General features: G+C 39.2%; 1 protein-coding gene across 1 annotated transcript in view; it reads right to left on the reverse strand.

Moving 5' to 3' along the window:
- The window catches only part of TRPM3 (transient receptor potential cation channel subfamily M member 3), a 279898-nt gene that overhangs the window by 60300 nt on the left and 198291 nt on the right, over window positions 1-21307 (reverse strand). The window contains exon 9 of the mRNA XM_026064041.1: window positions 7391-7463. Coding sequence (XP_025919826.1) covers window positions 7391-7463 — 73 coding nt within the window. The remainder of the gene's footprint in view (window positions 1-7390; window positions 7464-21307) is intronic.

Consider the following 21307-nt stretch of genomic DNA (forward strand, 5'->3'; position numbering starts at 1 on the left):
ACCTCCACTTTTTTCATGTCTTCATATATTCTTATACTGAAAAATGGTCCTGATGGAGTGAACACAAATAAGAGCTTTACATTACTTGAAAAAAGTTTTGTTCCTGTTTCAGTACTATCCAAAACTGTGCAMTGTCCCAGCTGAAAGCAGAAGCTGAAATCAGAGGCACAGAAAACATATAGGCTAATCATGCCATCATGGTGGCTGCTGAAATCCTGTGAAGGATCAGTAGACCTCAGGAAAGCTTAGCTTACAGTTTAATTTCAAAATTCTCAACTTTTCAGTCACTTCACTGCCATGAAACTTTGCCAAATATTTGGCAATTTCTGAAGCAATTAATTGGGAGAAATGCAATGTGGGAGAATTTGCAAAATGAGCTCCAATAAAAAGGTAGGTGATGCAAGAGCAGAAAGATAGATAAGAATGAGGAAAAGGAAAAAAAAAGTAGTGAAAAGAGAAAATCACCTTTCTGCAGCTGAGAAGTGACAAGAACAGCCCTGTGTGTAAGACAATGATTCTCTTTGCTTCATACTACGATATAGAAAAAACCTCTCACCAGAGTCCTCATGGGGCACCCCAACAATATCTGAACCTTTTTGAACTTCTTATGTAAGTGACATATGACATTCAAGAACAGAAAATATTCACCTTTGGAGAGAGCAAAAATGTCTATACAGTTCTATTTATAAAACCAGAAAAAACCTGCCCAGAACGGTATAATAAATTAAGTACAGAGAGTGAATAATATTCTCTCTCGCTCCCAGACAAACAGTAGACCCTCTCAAAATGTCAATGGGCCTCCTTCTTGTCTGTGTGCCTGCAAGGAAAGGGAGAGCCTCGTCGTGTGCTCAGATGAGGTACCTGGTGGCAGCAGCTGAGGCATATGGGTGAACCCTGCAGTCCAGGAGTGGTGGTGGAGATCCACCTCCTGACTTGGTTAAACTGGAGTAGCAGCAGTATGGCCTGGGCACCAGGGGATGCTGCCTTGTTAGAGTCCGTTTTGGATGGAGAAAGTTCAAAACGGGTTGCAGGAAAAAGGGGTTACACACGCTCTCCCCAGTTCAGCCAAAACTCAACTCAAAGCATTGAGGCTTAACGTGGCTTCAAGGAAACACCTTCTGACCTGTAGGAAGGAGTCTTCTCCAGAGGTCTGGCACTACCGGGCCTTTTTGTGCTTTTCTGTGCAGGAACGGCTTTGGGAAGGACCGGGTTGCTGGGCAAACATGGGGCCGCCTGGTTCATGTGGTCACAGGGAAGAGCACTAGACATGGGGTCTGGAGTGGTTGCGCCTCCTGAACGTACTCCAAGCCCAGCAGTTCATTAAGACTGCTTTTCTTGTGCATGCTTGCTGCTCCAGAAATTGGGGAGAGGAGAAAGCACGCTGTGGTCCAGCCTCCACCTCCCTCCACAGCCTGCAAAGCTGCTCGCTGCAGAAGGGTTTTCCTGCAGGCGGCTGTGCGGTCCCAGAGGCAATGCTCTTCTCAGCTCTGGTTACTCTAACGGTTTCTTTTATTATCCAGCAGCGTGCTGGAAACATTTGGTAGTTGGAGGAAACGTATGGTTTCTCAAGGGGTTTTTGTAGTTCATGTCCAGACCAGCCCCACAGTTAGCAGAGATGGGGCAGTAAGCACTGGCATGCACTGCCTTGCACGAGCACAGCAGGGCGACTGCCCCGGCGGCTAGGAAACCCTCTCACTTCTGCCTTTGCTTGGCTGTCTTCTGTGATTTTCAGGTGAATTTAGATTATAGTGCTGTTACATGAGAGGAGAAACAAAACAAAAGCTATGGGAATTTATGCAGAATAGCATATGGGCTGGGGATGCAGTTTAATTGATTTTATTCCAGGATGCACAGATGACTTTTGACTTAATGAAGAAAAGAGAGTATTCAGGCTATTTCAGGTGAAATTCTACCTGGCATTAAAAAGCAAAGATAATTCCACTAATACAAGAAATATTATCTTGAACAAATGTGAGATGAGTTGTCCTAAGATATTGTTTCATTTTTTTCCATGGAAGACAGAGGGAACATTGTGAGTGAGGATTGCAGTAGGTGTCACAAACCATTCATTGACCTGACTCAGTAAGAAGAACCCCAAAAGCGACTCTTGTGAGGATTCATCTTACTCATGAGCACCACTGCAATGCACTCAAATCACAGCCAAAATATTCAGGAAATGTTAAAAAAAAAACCCAAAAAACAGAGTTAATAACCTGTTGCTCTCATCAGCTCAAACCGGAGGATCACACTGGAACCACTTCTTAGGCCCTTAATACTGTCAGTGGTGAGAGATTAGCTTTTCTTCTCCTCATGATTCTGTTTTACCCAATCTCACGGAAAGGTTTTCTGCTTAGTTCCATTGTATTATTTTAATTACCATAGCATACTTATTGCTTGAAATAGTGTTTTAGGCAATATGTCTAATGTCTATATAATATTTACTCAATATTCTAATGTCTGGCACAACATAAGATATGTTGCTTGAAAGAATGTACTAGTCAATATGATTAATATCTGCTGTGTGGTTCTTCCTTCCCTTCATTTGCTGCCAGAAGAAAAATTCCATTTGGGATGTAATGCATTGTTTTAGCAGAATTTTATTTCAGTGTAGATTTTGTTAGATATGGATACATGCTAAACAAGAGAAGCTGAATGAGCAAGGAGGATATATCTGTGACAGGTGTTAGCTGCAGGTATTAACTTATGTTCTTAGGCTGGTCATCCAGAGAGAGCTCTGGATGAACTCAGACCTCTTGCAAAGATTCATCTAGTAAAAATTCCATTCACATCAGACAATCTATCTGATATCTTGGATCAAAAATGCAATACACTTTGATGGTAAAGCCTGGGACCATCAACTTGACTCTATCCTAGGTGAGCCAGGGTACAGGTCAGAAAATAAGTATTGTGCCCTGAGGAGATGCACTACAGGTTTTATAAACTGACTGAGTTTTACTGTGACCAAAGTAAAACCTCAGATGGATTCCCTAGGTAGAGTCTATGGTACTCAGTGGTCAGGAGTCTGGAAAGCTGAACTGACATGACACCGATTTGTCTAGATTATTGTTGGAAACTCCAGAAGACTCATTTCCACAATGCTTTAAGCACCTCAGTGCCTCTTTGAAGCATCATTTAAATAAAAGAATTAGATTAGGAAAAACAGCAATACAACTTAACTTTCTCCTGTGCATCTCAGCATGTCATATATTGCCTTCTGCTTCGTAGATTACAAGCTTTTTGGAGAAAGAACTGTATTTCCACTACATTTGCTACAAGTACCTTCATGGCTTTTTGCCAATCATTTGGCAATAACAAAACCAATAGAAACAACTACAGGGCAGTTACCAGACATCTGGCCTAACTCAGAAACATACCGGACTGAGCTAACGTTAATCCTTCTGTGTCAGGGATTTCATGGTTGACAGACCATCACACTGTGTCTTCCAGGACCATCTGATACTACATGATGGCTATTCAGTGAGCATGAATCATGACTTATTCACAGGCTGGAAGCCATGCAGAGGCATCAGGTCTGCATTAGCCTAACAAGGCTCATCTTAGAGGGCTACATGGCATTAATATTATAATAAGCATGTACCACACAACATCTCTTTTCCAAATATTAACTATTGCACTGGGAAGGCTTCTGGAGCACCAGCCGAAACGTGACTGGTGCTGCTAGTAAGCTGTAGACATTGCAATGGCCTTGTGAACTAGGATCTTTGATGCCCCTTCAAAACAATGATATTTTAGCACATTGCAATATGTTGCCTTTAACTTCCCTGTCATATGTTTTTTGCTGAATTAGAAGCTGCAAAAGGACAAAATCCATTACTGTTTCAGTTCCAACTGTTCCAGTTAAGAGAGCACACACAGTTAAACTGTATCAATAAATGGACTTGCTACAAAAGCATGCGGTTGGAAACTTACTTTGCACATTTGTATGTCTCTCAGAATTAAAAAAAAAAAAGGAATTTACAAGCCATATGCTGTTGTGACATCCATGCAATATAAATTGATAACCAGTTTGGATGCCATTCCCTGGTTTATTGGAGATCACTTCCAAGAAATATATAGCTGCTGACAAGATTAAACAAGTGGTTCGTGAAAACAAACACGGAAATAATCTCTTGTACTCCTTGAAGGGTCTGGGATTTGTGGAATATCTGGGACAAGAGAGTTCCTGGTGTGTGTGCCTGGTTCCAGATTAAAAAGATGATAGCACACTGCAAATCTTACACAGTAAGCAGGAAATGATAGTCTCTGTTTCCCAGTCCTTGTCCTCAACCTATTCCCTAAACAAATCACTCACACCAGGGTGGGATTAGTAATTAGCTTTTATGTATCTTTTCTATTATTATTAAGCAACAATTGCAAAATCCTGGTCAGTGAGATTGTGAAAAAGTAACCAATAATCAGACACTGGTTTCATTCTTTCCTCCGTCTCTTTTTCACACAATTTGGAAGAGTTGAAAGAGAATAGTTCCTGAATGTAAACACTCATCAAGAGATCCACTCTTCAAAGCTGCCTAGGAGTTAGACAGAATTAGACAAATGCTTCAGCACTGCTACCTTTAATTTCTTGAAAGCCCAGACTATCCATTATCTTGATTTTTTACCATGAAGGGTGTATTAACAGAAAGACAGTGTTTCTTTCAAGCTGGGCCAGAACCTTTGTGCTGTGACACTGTGCATAAAGACAACTGACTTGTTTGAGACAAGAGATTTCACCTCTGCACACACTGATTAAAAAGTCATATGCATTTTCATTCTCTGTACCCAGAAAATGCAGGTTAGCAGGATCTAAAGCAGCATCTGATAAATCTAATCTCTGAGTATCTTCATAATCAGAAAGTGATGAGGAGCAGAGAAGATGATGTTTAAGTTTTAGCTCCTCTGACTCTTGAACAAGACACAAATGCTGCCATCAGCAAATTACAAAATCATGAAGGTCAGGAAAGCCTGAAAGGAGATGTCAACATTACTTATGCAGGTCCAGGCTCCTTCTAAGGTATCAGAAGTTCACTATGATGTCCTATACTACCTTTGAAGAAGGAAGGTCATTTCATTTACTAAGGAGAAGACAGGATCAGTTAGGCACTTGCAAAATGGATGTCCTACATCAGAGAGGACTACTGCAGAATACATGTCTATCCAGAYGGCAAACTTGGTACAGCTGCTTGTGTAAATACAGCAAAAGAACTTTTTAAATAGAGAACAATCCCTCCCAGCCCTATGATTTATTTTCTTCAGCTGCTGAGAGGATTGCTTTCAAAGTGGTTAACAACTTTGAGGAATCTATGTTGGCATTCAAATTTTGAAAATATACTTGCAAAAAGCAGAATGACAACTTTAAGAAGAAAATTTGTATCTTACCAATAGGAATCAAGAGCAGCAATCTCAATGATTGCCTCAAAAGCAAATGTTAAGTCAGTACACTGCACACTGAGGATAATGAAGGATCCAGTTATATTAAAGACCACAATGAAATCTGCAATTAAAATATTTTTTCAGGATAGGGATGCAGAGGAAAAGAGGAATGTGGTGTTGGATATGATTCAGGTTTCTTACTTTGAATTAATTTCTTCTTCATTTCTGAAATGCCTTGAGATTTAACTACACAGTTGTCTAAAACTTGCTACCCAAGGGTAGCAGCAAAACAGTCATGCTACCTACAGGCCAAACAACTGGCATCTTTATCAAGATGGAGAAAGAGATGGAGCAAGCGATAATAGAAAAGTCTAAAGAAACAGAAGCTACTGGAGAAAATAATCCCAGCTCATTTCTTTAGTTAGTAGTTATCAACTTGCAATCATCTTTCTAAAGTGGACAGTGCTTGCTTATTCCTCCTGTTCAGGCTTTTGGTTTGAAGTAGCATTTATGCAATGAGACTAAAAACTGTGTAAAAGGTAAACTTTTTTTTGCTTGAAAAGGTGAAAGTAATTCAAGCCTTCTGCCTTTTCTTTTCATATGGCTTCTGTCAGCCTGCACAGGAGAAACCAAGAAGAAAACCGAGCCCTGAAACAAGCAAGAATAGTTCTCATTAGCTTTTGAATCCTCAGCAGTTCAATTAAGTTTTATGACATGACTCAAACTCAAGTCTACCACACGGCAGTATGTGTGGGGGTGGCAATAGCTTGATGACAACTGCTAAAGTGCTTCATAAAACATAATTTTTCCCAGTTACCTTCTGAGGTCTGTTCCCTAATGATTCTCAGAAACACGCTTTAAAATTGTTTGGTATTTTCTTATTCTCTGTTTCTAAAGTCAATATAGCCTGTGATACATAGTGGAATGAAGTTCTATCAAACAAGATGACTATGGTGATTTACAAGCTATTTTTACTGCACATGCAGTTTATGAAAACCCCCACTTGCGGAAATACCATGTAAATGGAGGGCTAGACCCTGCAAACCTTTGCTTGGGGGAGTAGTGCTTCATCAGGCAAGTACATGTACTTCAGAACCTTTAGAACATCACCTCTTTCTGTATTTGCAAGCAGGTATTCAGCTATCTGATAACATCATAAGGTGAAGAGAACCAAACTTAATTGCCTAAGAGTCTGCAAGACCAGGACCTGTAATGAACTGTAATTTGAAAATATTTTAGAAACAGCAGATTTATCATAAGACAATCTTTAAGAGCACAGGCATAACACGTAAGGGCTTAGAAAGATTTAGCCAACCATGAAGTTTAAGGTTACAACCGCTATCAACACAGTAGTCCAGTTCTTAAATCTATCTGCAGAGGATGGAAGAAATTCCATCCTAGACTCTCCCACAAGAATTAGAAATAAAGATATTTTTCTTTTACTATAGTGCCAGTTTTATCTAAGAGTAGATAGCCACTTTCTGGAGTTTCTACTAGCCATGAAGATMATTTTAATTCTGAAAAGTTCTTTGGCTGTCTATTCATGGGTACTAATCTTCTAAAGTAAATAGTGTGGGGGGATCACCATTAAATCATGGCAGGTCAGGTAGTCTGAAACTCTGCCGGTCATCCAGTGTTTATGAATCACTAACCAAGATGGCTGCTGCAAATTATTTCTTGAATTAACATGCTTTGAAAAAGGAGATATGCCAGTATTTTAAAATGACGAAGGAATAACAATATTTTTTGTTTCCTGACTACTGATGTTTCTTCTGACACACTAGAATTGTGGGGGAGAATAAAGATTCAGAGAGGAAAAACAGTAGCTATACAAACGTTAAAGTAAGAACTAGATTTGTATAAAGCAGTTGGAACAAAAAATATACTTCAATTTCATGGTAAGAATTTACTACCTCGATATGGTATATATTGTCAATAAATGCAGGTTCCAGTACAGCAGAGACACCAAGACAATCCATTTGGATTGTTACAGGCTCACTGTGAAGTGAAACTCTATTACCTTTCAGTAATGCTGTCAGGATAGCTAAATCAATATCCTGGTGTCCTTCTGATCCCATGCGAAATACTGTGATCTGAAATGTTAAAAGATAATACCATTATTGAAAGCATGGTTATTTTTTTAAACAGAAATTAAATGAGGGCAGCATTTTCTGGATCTCAAAATGTCCTGATTGTTACAAGATAATGATCTTATTCTAGTCATTTATGGGAAGCTTATTAGATAGGATTAACACACAATATTTTTGTGAGATAAAATTCACTAAAGGTAGAAATTGTATTAATGAGCATCCAGAAGAATAATCTCCAGTGATACTTACGGGATGAAATCAGGGATGAAAGGTTGTTCTTGTATTAGAGTAACATTAGATTTAGGGTGTCCAACACATTACTTCAGTAGAGTTAACCTTGGATAAATTAGGTGTATTATAGGTTGTGGGCCTAGTTTATGGAGTATGGCATTGAAAAATGTTTTCCAGCAAACCCAGCAACCTATTCAATTTCATGATTTTATATCGCAGAAAGTCTGCTACATAATCTAAGAACGGGGTTTATACCAGGTCCAGAAAATCTTCAGGCACGTGTAGTCAGTGACCTAGCACTACAATATATATAAGTTCAGAGGCAGTGAGGTGAAGTATACAACTCATAAGGAATAAAAATGAATATAGTGGGGCTGTTCTTTCAGGCCAGTTTAACCCCTGGTCATGGGGTGCACTGAAACATTTAGAAGTGCAAATCCTCTTGCTCCTTCCGTTACTGTGGCAATAGCTGCTCTTGGGCCCCTGCTTCTTGTGAGGCAACAGAGACTGCAGCCTTTTATTAGTGCCTTTTCTTTACTAATGCCGCCTATGTCACTGTTTTGATCTGAACAACTGATATCAGCTTTTTTCCTGTTTTCCACAGAGACTGCCTCCAAGGATTACCAGCCTTTCGTAGCTCAGCTACTCTGATGCACCTCAGTTACCTCTGTGCTGATTAGAAGTAACCTCAACCACTTTCTCTCTCAGGGTGCAGTCAAATACAAACAACTACAAAGTGATTTATAGAAGACTATTTAAAAACAGGCAGAGATGAGGAAGGAATAACAGACCCAACTCACTAGAATTCCTGAGTTTAGGTACGGATTAAAAAACTTAAGAATTTAGGCCTCTTTCTATAGCTTTTCAAACAGAAACAGCCCAAACTGCTTCTGCTTTGGGAGAGTGTGGATTTAGACCACACCTTGGATTTCACAGCACAGCCTGAGATACAACCATTTTACAATTAATTTTCTGACTTATTTTTTTTCTGCTAAAGGACAGAAAACTTTCAACACAGCATGTACATTCCATCTCCTGGAAGTACCTGAGCTAATGCTACCTCAAGACATCAGTCTCTATTAGAGCTACATCTCCATTTCAAAAATTGCATATTACAACTGACACAGCTTAGGTTGTCTATGACACCTGAATTTGTTTTTGAAACTGTTTATTTGAATATTATTTGCTAAAATCCTTTCTATTAAGTCTAATGTACATTACTGCTGCCTTGATGGAGATGCAAATGATTCACTATCACGTAATTAATTTCTTTATAAATGTTTTAGTTGATATCTTTAATTAAGTATTATATAATCCTACTTTATACTCATATTCAGCAACGTATTTAGCCCCCTAATTTCCCAAATTCCTACTTATATAGCAGCACTGAACTGCAACAGTGTACTAGAAGGGTATACAGCTACAGGGAAAGGAGAGGTATAAACTGGCCAAGCTAAGACAATGCTTCAGTGGCAAGCTTCAGTTTACCAGCTGAAATGGCCCTGCAGAATATACTCCAGGAAATGCAGTTTAGCTGTCCTGAAGTGGAAGGCTGCCCCTATTCCACCTTCTCTTTACCCTGGGAGCTCTAGTGAGATCAAGGGGAAATAAGAGATTTTGGCATCAGTGCTATCAAAAAATGCTTGGCACTGAAGAGGCAAACTGGATCAAATCACACTCAACCTGGCCTAGCTCACTTAATCAGCTGATTTACATGCCATCTAAAAAAGTTAATGTGAGAAAGCATTTACATTCAGTGTCTGCCCCAGCTAGATGGTTTTCAAATTTGATATAGTTTGACCCTTGAAAGCATTCCTGAGAGATACCATAAATACTTCAAATGATACTTTAATGATTTATCTTCCTTCCTCCCCCAAGAGTCTATGGATGTTTCTGACAAACATACTTGATGTCCACCCTTGTATCACAGTTTTTCTTATCTTCCCAGTGTCTGGCAAGGAAACTTTTCCCCGTCAGTGCCTGTTCCTCTGACCTGCAGAGCACAGGTAAAACTTCTAGGGATAGCAATATGCTTTCCTATATATGTGTCATCCCCAAACACAATAAAAACATGAACTGATGAGCTCAGCCGCTCTGCTGTACGAGCTTGTGACGCGATTCCCATGCTACCGATGACGAATGGTACCGTGGAGGTTAGCAGCCAGGCAGCCAGGTCAGGAGGCGGAAGGAAGAAAAAGCCTTCCTCCCCTTCCCTTGACAGGAAAGAGAAACATCTCCCTTGTTGCTGCCAGCTCTGGCAGCTGTGGAAAATAAGTGGGTGAACACAGTGTTGCTGCAAATCAGTCTGAGCATAATATCCACGCACTGCTTGGMAATTTCCGTCCCGATTTTGCATCAACAGGCAGCTCCTGGCGAAGAGCTCAGCTGGGAGTGCTTTGTTTGAAGTGCCGGTCTTGGTGGCACCACCRTATGGCTAAAAGCCTGTTTTTTCCCTTAAGGTCAGGTAAAGCAGTCTGCACATTGGGACTTGAAAACACTGAACAAAGGGAGTTCTGAGCATGTAGAGGAAGAACAAACGAGGCTAAACGCATGCTCAGTGAACCCCCAGCTTGTGAGGTAAGCTATAATTAAAAGGCAATAAAGCGCAAACACTGGAAGGCTTACCACCACAGGAAAACTAAGGGAAGCACATTGCATGTATTGGACCACATATAACCCTAAATTTCCAACTTCTCTTTCACCCCTCTCCCCTGCCTCCCTTTGTCCCCCACAGAAAAATGAACCCACCATAGCAGAACAAATTGCTACTCTACTAAAAATAAAGTAGAACTATAATTTTTTTTACATTAGAATTAAAAACTACCTGCCCATAGTAACTATCACTTTATTATTATTTTTTAAGAGGCCAAGCCATAATCCAGAGAGTAAAAATAAAGACAAAGAAGAAAAATAATTAACTTAGACATGGAAATGGAAAGATTGCTCAGAGTCAAACCAGTCATGATCTTTTTGGGTGTCTTGCCCAAGACTAGGGAGAGAATTTTAGACAGAATCAAGGCAAAATCTCACAGTACTTCACTTCAAAAAACTGAAAGTTTAGTAATAGACTCAACTGCTGCTGTGAACTTTTGCCTGCTCTGAACAAGCAACTTTTTTTTTTGGACAGGAAATAGGTATTGACGGTTTAGGCTAGCCCTAACTATCCATAGCAGTTTTCTTTCCTGTCACCACAAGTCATGCATAAGACTTTGGACAACTCTGTACAACTTACTGCTCTTCCTCATGCAGTTTTCTTCAGAAACCTTTCAGAGCTAGTTATCTTTTGATCTGTTGCCTCCCAAACTGGTGAAACAGCTCCATTTCAACCTGGAGTTCATAGGTATGTTTTGGCCTTGTAATGACCTTCCATGGTTTTTGGAAATTTGCTTATTTGTTCTTTCCACTGTTGCCATAAAGCTCAATCAGTGTGTTTGTAGGTTCACAAAGTGGAAGAATTAAGATAGGACTACACTCTAATTGGGCAAGGAGCAAACTTTCTCACACACCTCTGCTGATAACATTTCAGTTCTGATATGCAGCAGTTCTCTAGCTATAGTCTTGTTGCCTCTCATATCTTTGCCAAATGTATTCGTTGTTTCCTCTGTTAAGTCTTTAGAGATATTTGCATACACATATCTCATGACATTTACTTTTAAATGGCTAAAGGACAATATTTGAGTAGCTGTGGCCCTGCAGAATTGATTTTGGAAGATGAGGCTTGCAAGGTGGGGTATGCTTACTGCTGAACCATTTGGATCATCATCACTTCTATTTTATTTGTCAATGCCAGTTTGTTATCAAACTAAGTAGCTGCAGCTTCTGTTTTCCTACAGTAAGAATTTATGGTTTAGGGACAAGGCACTTGGACTGAGGAATTTCTCTGCTATGTTTTGAGTCCCAGAGGAGTAGCACATGAGGAGTCCTGACATCTCAGGCAGATCTTGAATATTTCTCCAATATAGCTTTATGTCAGGTTGCTACAGTGCTTTAATGCTGCAGTAATAAAGAAGGCTGCCAATTCTCCTTGCCTTTTTTCACAACTTTTATTAGAAATGCATCTGTAGATGTTACTCCTTTGTTTTTCTTGTCTCATTTTAACATGGGTAAAAAAGGAAAATAAACAATTTTGTGAAATGCTGTCTGAGAGAGACAAAGAAGAATACAACGTTTGTTGTTGGATGAGATACTGATGCCTTATGCTGAAGGCTCTCTTAGCTTTGCCAGAAAGAAAGTATTAATTTTATTTCTATGCTTTATAAGTACAGTTGTGAAGAGACAGCAATTGTTCCTAAAATATAGATTTACTTCTTTATTTAAACACTGTTCATAGTTCTTCCAGCGTTCTTTAATTCTCATAGTGAGAGGAATGAGGACACAGAGACACATCCTGAAGTACTTACTCAGGAGAAATGTTCAGTATTTCCAGTTCTCCTCAAAATCAATCTGCCTGTCTTGCTACAGACCTACTTTTTCTGGTGATTTCATTCCCCCAGTTAACAGGTAAGAATTTTAGAATTTATCCAGTGTTTTGTTTGTTTACAATATCCTTATCTAGTTTCAAGAGTCCTTAATATATCTGATGTCTTACTAGGTGCCATTCTGAGGTACTCTGGTGGGTAAAACACTGCAGAAAATTGAGAAACACCGCGTTGGTGCTGTTAAAATAGGACACTGACTTGAGTCTTGTTGGGAAGGGTTACAGATCCTGCTGCTCTAGCATACATAAAACTACTGTGCTAAAGGTAAATGTCTGGGTGCAACGAACTCTGTTTCCAGCTTCCTTTAACTGGATGAGCATGTCTGCTACTGGAAAGGGAAAACAGCAGGAAATTACAAACTAAGAAACCCTCCTGACAATTTATCCCTGAGAATAATAAAAGTTTTTCTTATTTAAAGGAAGAGAGGTGGCACAGACCCTAAGAACTATCCACCTTTAACAAGATCTACCTTGTATTTAAGCCTACTGTTGTCCTATTTAAGCCTGTTGCAGAGTCCTAGCCTCTTCACAAATTCTGTGAAAAAATAAATAAAAAAACCTAATAGGGCATACATATATAATCATTTAATTACAAAAACATAAAGCATAAGAAGTTGATAAAATATTTTGAAATGTAGTACATGCTTAAGACTCACTTACCCTGGCAAAAGAAAACAAGGAGAGAGAGAATTGCAGCATTAGCCATACTAGCACTGGCCATTTTTGCACATTGTGGGGAAAAAGGGAAGTTTAGTTTAAATTGAGTAATTTTCTTCAAGCTGATCTGATTCAAACTATTTCTGTATTCTATTCTTCTGAGCATAATGAAATTGTATTAGAGTGAAAATGTACCATTTTGCCTGCTCAGCTATTCCCTTTGAACAATTTACCTTCAGAAACAATTTACCTTCAAAGAAGAAAAAAATTCCAAAAATCAAGTACTCTTTTTTTTCCCCAAAGGGATTGGTCCACATGATGTGTCCCACGTGGCTGGTAGTTTCAATTGCAGGATTGAATTATTTAGAATTGCTAAACTGAATTATTTTAAAAGAACAGTTCTTTCTGTTCCTCCACCACCACCTTTGGGGGTTTTGGGGTTGCTCTTTTTTCCATTTCCTCTTTTTCTTCCGCAGTGTTCATATTATTTATTGACTCAAAATGGCTGTTGCAGATAATTGCCTGAGGCATCTCAGTGAACAAGTATGATTTCCAACAGCACCATAAACTTTTTTTAATAAAATTTTTCTTGTCTTCTTTATAAATACAATAAAAGCTGATGTTAACATCCCTTACAAATACAAAACTGTATTGCACTGCACTGAAGATGGATTTAAATCTTTGGATGAAAACACACCTGGCACCTTAACAGACAAGCAAAAATGGCTCCAAATGACCAATAAAGGTTACACCAAGAAGCTGCAAAAGCAGCATTAGTGGGCATCCAGATTCTTGCTRAATCTACTATATGGCTTCCTTTTCATATGCCCATCACTATGCGCAAAGTGCAGCAGCTATTTCCAACCGAGGTGACTCACATTTATGTACCCTTATATTAGTGGGAGGCTGAAGATGACATCTACAGGAGTGAGAAGGGACCTTCCTGGGGAAGATTAGCTGGTTAGATGAGGAGATGGAACAGTGGTGGGAAATGGGCAGGGAGGACCAGCCCTGCTGGGCTCCTCGGAGGAGCGCTGCCCTGGGGAGGTGGATGGATGATGGACATCCACTAGCCAAACTCTTGTATCAGTTTTCCTGGTAAAAATGGAGGGAATGCAGCAGAGGATTGCCTCTTATTTGCCTCCACAAAACCTGCCCCCAGGACAAGGTTTATCTTTAAAAACAGGAAAAGAGAGAGAAAAAAAATCTAGTAAGGTCTCCCCTCCACCCCATTGCAAATTTTACTGAAACATCTTAATGTGAATATAATTAACTTCCAGGAAAAAAAACTAGCTGTGTTCTAATTCTTCCTAGGAAAATGTGCTAGGAAATTGCTGAGGCAAAACAGACCTTCTCTGCAAGCACAGTGATTGCAGCACACTGCGATTCCTGCCAGCAATAATTACAGTCCAGCAGGGCAGAAACCTAATTTTCAGGCAAGGCAGCTAGAAAGCAAGTAAAAAACAGAGAGATGAAGAAAAAAACCAGCAGGATAGAAAGCAAATGGGGGGTAGCGGGAAGAGATTATCTGACCTTAGACTCTTTATTGAAAGCATTCATTTTAAAACAGCTCTGTTTTCTTTTTAGCACCAGCTCCATTCTTCCTTAACAGATATCTTTTACCTTCCTTTTCCTTTTTCTCTATGTAGTTTCTGGCTCAGTAGGGTGGATTTAGCCTAATATGCTGCATGCTGTTGTTTGCTTCCCTTCACAGTGATACTGCATTGCACATCTATAGGCAAAATCAGGTAATACTGTTTTACCTCAGAGTAGTAAATATGAACTAGACCTTCAGAAATGATTTGTGCACTGTGAGGCACACACACTACACTGGTACTTAGGGTTTTCCAAGTTCTGCACGTATGTAAAGTCAGGATTACCTTGGAAATACAAATTATGGCTGCACATAGGTAGATGTGCACCAGTGGTCCACCTAATGGCAGCTGCCAAATCAAAGGGCTAGCTAAGATCAAATACATCAAATAGATGCTTTCAAACAGAAAGCAAATGAAGTCATAGGAGAGACAACCCCAGCAGTGGTACGGGTATTCAGATATGTAGGGGGACAAGGAGTAGGCTGTAATAATTTAACTGTAAAATTTTTGAATTCTTACAACTTGTTCCCCTGCCTGGTTCCACAGTAGCCAGTCACTTTTCTGCCCCTTACTAATTTGGGTGACATGGAGCTATTATGTGTGGAGAGGACAGGACTGTGCAGGGGGAGACAGACAAAAACAACTCTATGTGGAGGGCAGTAGTCCTATAATGAGCAAGTCATACAGACCTATAGAAAATTCCTTGACACAAAAACTTGCTCATTTTGCTCTGTAGGCTTTTCTCTGAGTTAGCATAGCTGTGTCACCATTTGATATATTCAGGCCTATCTGAATATATAAATGATAACACTTTCAGCAGTATGAGCTACTACACTGCAAACTGTTTTGTATTCTACATGGGTGAAGTTGACTTTACCCCTAGAAAGAGAAGCAAGAGCCATAGGTAGGGGCCATAGCCAAAGACATCACTAACTGCAAATTCTCCAAGTCATGGGATGGCAATTCATTTGAAAAACTGTTTTGAAATAGTTTAGAACAGTTTTTAATGAGATTAATTACAGGGCATAAAGATTCTTCCCAACTACTGGCATATTTATTTCCTCTTTTAGTGCCTTTTCTAACCCAAAGTGAGTCCTTCCCTCTCATCACACTGTTTTTTTTCTGCAACTTATTCTGAAAACTTCCCAGAGGCAGAAGAGCTTCTTCCATTCACAGCCAGTGTAAGGGCCTGGGACTGAATATGAATTACTGTGCAGTACCAGGCTGTGCTTCGAATTGCTAAAATATTCTATTACATGCAAACCCTTCTTTTTTTAAATTAGGGTTAACCTCAACTATTTCAGAGTGAGAAGAAGCAGCTGAAATATATTCAGATTTTTAGCTGGTATTTATCTAAAGAGAGGAAACAATGCCAGATTGGTAGGGAGAATGCTGTGCCCAGCTGCACTGAAAAGCATTTTGCTCTCTGTCATGAAGGAGATAGACAAAAACAATTATTTCCTACACCTCAGATTGACTGTGCCTGCTGACTGTACAACGGGTAGCTGAAGATACGGTAAAAAACACGGTAGGAGTGATGAGAGCAGTGAAAGCAGCCAACAGTACTCTTTATATACTGTATTCACGGCATCTTAAGAATGCTGCAAGTTATTCGTGCTTTTAGGGCTGGGAGCATTTTTCATCATCATTTCACTATGATACTAGGGATGAAAAAACAGTGATATAACTTTTATTCAAAGTGATTTTTTTTTGCTCTCTCCAGAATTTTTTGAATATCTTTAAATATCACTCCTCATGAAAAAACAAATGGTAAATGCCTCACAGTTACATAAGTCAGAAAGAAACATCTCCCTTTTCTAGAGAGCAGCAGGCACAGTTGTAAATATATCCTGAAACTGTTCTGGCTGAGAGCACGAGTTCAACAAAATAGGCAAATTGTTCTGGAGCACATTTTAGCACTTAAAATTTAGCTAGGCCTACCTGAATATTACAGAGGAAAATTCCCTAAAAAGAAAAATCAGTGTTTAATGAAACAAACCATTAAAGGAGATCAGTTATGCAAAGCCTCAAAATGGTTAAGATAAGAGGGGAAAAACATTTCCTTTTTTCTTTCAATAAATAATCCTGTTTAACACAGGGGAAAAGCAGCATAACAAAGATCAAAGTGAGTAGGTGAGTAGCTGGATAATACTGGAGAAAAAAGGGGATGGTCAAATAAGGGGAAATTCAGCAATAGGAAGATTAGAGAGAGGAAAGTTTAGGAAAAAAATTAAATCAAGTGGTGTGCTGTTCTGAGGAGTAAGAAAGAGAATTCCAAATGAGGAAATAAGAAGGAGCAGATATGTAAGGGGAGAAGTTTGAATGCTGGCAGTAAAGTTTCAGAAATTTTACATTTCCTTCCACTCCGTGGCAGCACTGCCACACTTCACATTTTTCTTTGATCCCATAATTTGTCACAGACTCATTGTCTGGTAAGAAGCAGGGAACAAGCAAAAAAATTCAGTGCTTATAAGAAAGGCAGTAGTTCTGCAATTTGGAAGCCATCTAGGTCCACAGAAAATTGATTGACAAAAATTATTGTCAATGTTTGTTTTCTCCTGTAATTGGTAGCTTTTGTTCCAGGCTGAGACAGCTGTGTCAACTACTCAATGACTGAAGAGAAAATGCTATGGAAATCTCACAGCTCTGCCCCACATAAAAAACTTAATATTTTGCCATCTAGCTCTTCAGCTAACCTGTCTGTTTCCAAGTCTGGGTAAGCAGAATGTGCATGTCCCTTTGAAGCCTTTTATTTTGGAAGGAAACATTAATATTTTCCAGTGGAATAAATGACAAAAAATAAGTACTGACACTAAAAACATTGAAAACAATCCTTTTCACTTGTACAGCAGCTTTCATGTAGTTGCTACCTTAGGCCATTTACCTCTCTGTTCAGGCAGTGAAATACCAGTTCCTCATTTCAGAGTTGAAGGAACATGAATAAATATAAATTGCAAGTCACAAAGAAAATAAGCAGGGGAAAAGAAGTTAGAGACTGTGCTTTAAGCCACTAGGCTGCACTCATCAACAGATTATGATGATAGACACAAATAGATGTGTTTCCATGTAAACTTTCAATATTGGAACTGGGCAAGTATAGCGAGGAAAGAGAGATGGTTTTCAGTGAAGAAATGCGCATTTTAATTAAAAAATTGATATATCCTGAGCTCCTCCGGCACTCTGATACAGGAAAGAAAAGTGAAGTAAATGTGATGTTGTACACTCCCACCACCTCTTCTGTAGAGAGGGTTCACAGAAGTTCACATAAAGTGAATTAAATATGTTAACGGTATAAGGGACATGTGTGCATAAAATAAAGATGCATTGTCATCTGCAAGGCTGAAGGCCCAAATAGCAGGAATTATAACCAATCGAAACCTGATATAATGGAGTTCATTAACCCTACTTGTCTCGAAGCAGCTGCTGTCCACAGACACTGATCCACTAATGGCATAAGATCACGCATTGGATCTTATGTGGCATTCTTCTAGGTGTGCGGCATGTACCTAGAAAAAGCCTCTACAAAATGCTTTTACAGGAGATGCTACATGCCGCCTTTAGAAACCATAACCCCATCAAACTGATGTTTCTGCTGGAAAGCACTCTTCTGGCAGAGCTACAGGCACCTGTGCCACGAACCGGAGGCATCAGAGTCAACTTTGATCTCTACCTGTGTCTGATCTTCTGATGAGACCCATGTGCATACCATTAAAGTTTTGTTCTACACTTTAGAGACTCAGCTATCTCTGGTATTTGTGTGGATGTGTGTGTCCCTTTGTCTCTACAGCTGTACATGTCCCAGTAGTTCATTCTGGGAAACTATGAACTGATAGCAAATCACAGCATTAGATATTGCTGTTTTTGAGTAAATAGTCTCCTCTTGGCATGTAACCTCAGATCCTCAAAGTCTCTGCTCTCTTGCTAAACAATGAATCTTAGGTAGGAAAATTTCTGTGAAAACCAGCCAGTCAAGCTAGTGTCATTCAGGGCTTTTAATGAGCAATTTAACCCATAACCCATCTCTTGCTCACAGCTAGTAACCACTGTAAAATTGAATTGTTATTCAAGCCAAAGTTTAATATAAAAGCCATAAGTGATGTTAAGAGCTCACCACTGAGACAGATAGACCTAACATTCTGTTACTTTAAGAGAATGAAACTCCAATTTGGTCATTCTCACTGCTGTATATACTGGAAAATTATGACTTGCAAGTCACTGCTTTACACAACGCTGTCTGTAGGATTTCCATGCACAAATATGTCTTCTGATTTTAATTTCAGTTGAAAACACTGACCTTAGAAGGAGGTGTTGTGAGTTCATTAGGTTGGAAAGGTATTAAGATTGGGGACCCAGACTCTTGCTCCACCTAAAACCTCAGTTTCTAATTTTGCTTTGCAATTTATTGTCAAAAACCTTGATAGCAGGTGGAAGCCCAGGTTGCTTTGCCATTGATGATGCAGGCATGTGCCTATTCTGCACGTGCCTATTTAAGTTGACATCAAAGCCATGACAACACCCAGAAACAAATCAGCAAAAATAGCCAAGACCTATTAGTTTCCTAGCCAATTTGCTAGTGATACTAAGCAGGTAAAACTTGGAAAAGACATTTCAATTATTGTAAGGTATTTGTAGAGATCAGTACACTTGCAGATGTTGTTGTATCTACACAGAACCCGCATCTCATACAGCGAGCTACTCATCTACAGCTTTTGGATATTACTGCAGTAAAGAAAGGGTTTCTGGCCTGCCTGGAGCTAGAGAAGAGGAAATTCTCTTTTCCGAAAAAAGGCAAGAGAAATTACAACTCGTTGGACATCACAGGGTCAGGGAGTGAGAAAGGTTTTTGAGCAGTATGTGTAGCATATAACCTGTATTGAATACTGCTGACTTAACTGATTACAAAAATTGGCCTATATTATCTAATGCAAAACTTGCTGTGCCACATACTACTGTTCTGCCTTCACTTTCTGTACTGGGACAATTGACAGTGCTCTATGATTCAGTGCACATTTTGCAGAATTATTTGTGGATAGTGTGAAAAGGACAACAGGTATCTTCATAAACATATGTTTTTAAAAGGCAAAGAAACTTTTTAAATATTGTTTCTCTGGTTGCAGTTTTAATCACAGAATACATGGTAAGGGAAGAGATTTATTTTAAGTTACATTACTTTCTACTAGGTGACTTCATCTGTGATAACTGGGCACGGAATATGCACCAAATAGAACAGAACATTCATGCTTCTGAATGCAAGCAACAGATCAGGGATTTTCTGTAGCTCTCTAGGTGGCTCAAGTTACAAAAGTGCTATTGGTCTTTGCAGACTTGAGCTGAAGATGGCATGGCTGAGGCTCAGGACAGACCAAATAACTATCTAAATTGCACACTTTTTCTTTGACAGTCAGTCTGACATTCTTGTGCTTTCTGTCAGCAGGAGCCCTACTTCATCTGCCACGAGTTGAAAGGTGACTGCTAGGATCAAAAGCTTTTCAAGGCTTCAGTGTAATACAACAGCTGCCTTTATTTCTTTTTTGATGCAAGTAGCTGTTTTGCCTGTGGAACTTGTTCTCAGGATTACTGAAGCACAAGGCACAAAAACCTGGGCCTAGGATCAGATTTTGTTCTCAGTGGAGTCAATGGCAAAGCCTAACTAACTTCAGCCAGCTTCTTGTCAGCCTGCAGGTCAGAAAGATTAGAAAAAGGTTTATTTCCTAAAAAAACCTAATCAAATAAGGTTACAAAATTTAGAACTACCCTGTAATCATAATTTTAAGACAATTTTACAATGGTAGGGCCTACTTACTAGACTAATCCTATTGACTGGAAATGATGCAGAATACAAAGATTTGGTCAGCATTAAGAAATCTTAGCAGCAATAATTTATTTGTTTACTTGTTTATAAAACCCAATTTCTTTAAAAATCTAAAAATTTCTTTTAAAAAATGGAACTCAATGAGCTATTTTAACCTTTGCAAAGGACCAGAGAAAGAAATAGACAATATTCTGGTATTACTAAAAGTCAGTTGACTTAGCTAATACGTAGTTCAAAATATATCTACATACATATTAATAAACACTTGCAAATAATGTTTAATTAGACTGCTAATTCACTGAACCTGCACATCCAGCTGAAAAACTCAGTTGTTTTTGTAGCCGGCATAGGATCAAGTCAGGTTTTTGACAGTATAAACTCTTCCAGACACACTGACAGGTTTGCTCCAGCCTTTTCAGGCAAACAAAGTAGAAAGCCCTGGAGAAGAACAAATCTCATTGGTAGTTCGAATGGAAAAGAAACTGCTAAATCACTCACCAGCCTCTCAGTACTTTGGGTAAGTAACTGATGAGCTGAGTCAAGATCCTGTATTAGCTGGATAAAATTGGGGTACAAATGCAACTCAACCTTCTCATACACTGAATCTTTGTATTTCTGGACAATCTGGTTCCATTTCTGTTTGAGACAAAAAGCCAGTCCTGGTCTCAGCTCATTGCACCCAGCTGCTTCGGCATGAAACCTAGTTTGTTTGTTCTGGCAGCACCAGAATGGCAAATTAGTTGTGAATTAGGCTGGAATAAACTATTACCATATTCTCAGCAAAACAGAGTAGCTGTAAGTTTTACGCTACACCCAAACACTGATCACGTTTGTCACAGTGACCATGCACTGAGCCACAGGAATAGCGGAGAACAGGACAGGCAAGGGAAAAATAACCATTACTTGCTGATACTTGCTGAACAAGAGATGCTCTTGTTTTCCTTTTAGCAAGAGTTTACCGGTGCATGCAAACCTATTAGTGTTTATAAACCTATGCCCACTATCCATAATCTCTTCCTTCTGTGAACCTATCCTGTAGTGGGGTTATAGACAATTACACTATTAATTCATTTAG

Source organism: Apteryx rowi, unplaced genomic scaffold (assembly GCF_003343035.1).
Source record: "Apteryx rowi isolate R43461 unplaced genomic scaffold, aptRow1 scaffold_207, whole genome shotgun sequence".
NCBI classification, from domain to species: Eukaryota; Metazoa; Chordata; class Aves; order Apterygiformes; family Apterygidae; genus Apteryx; species Apteryx rowi.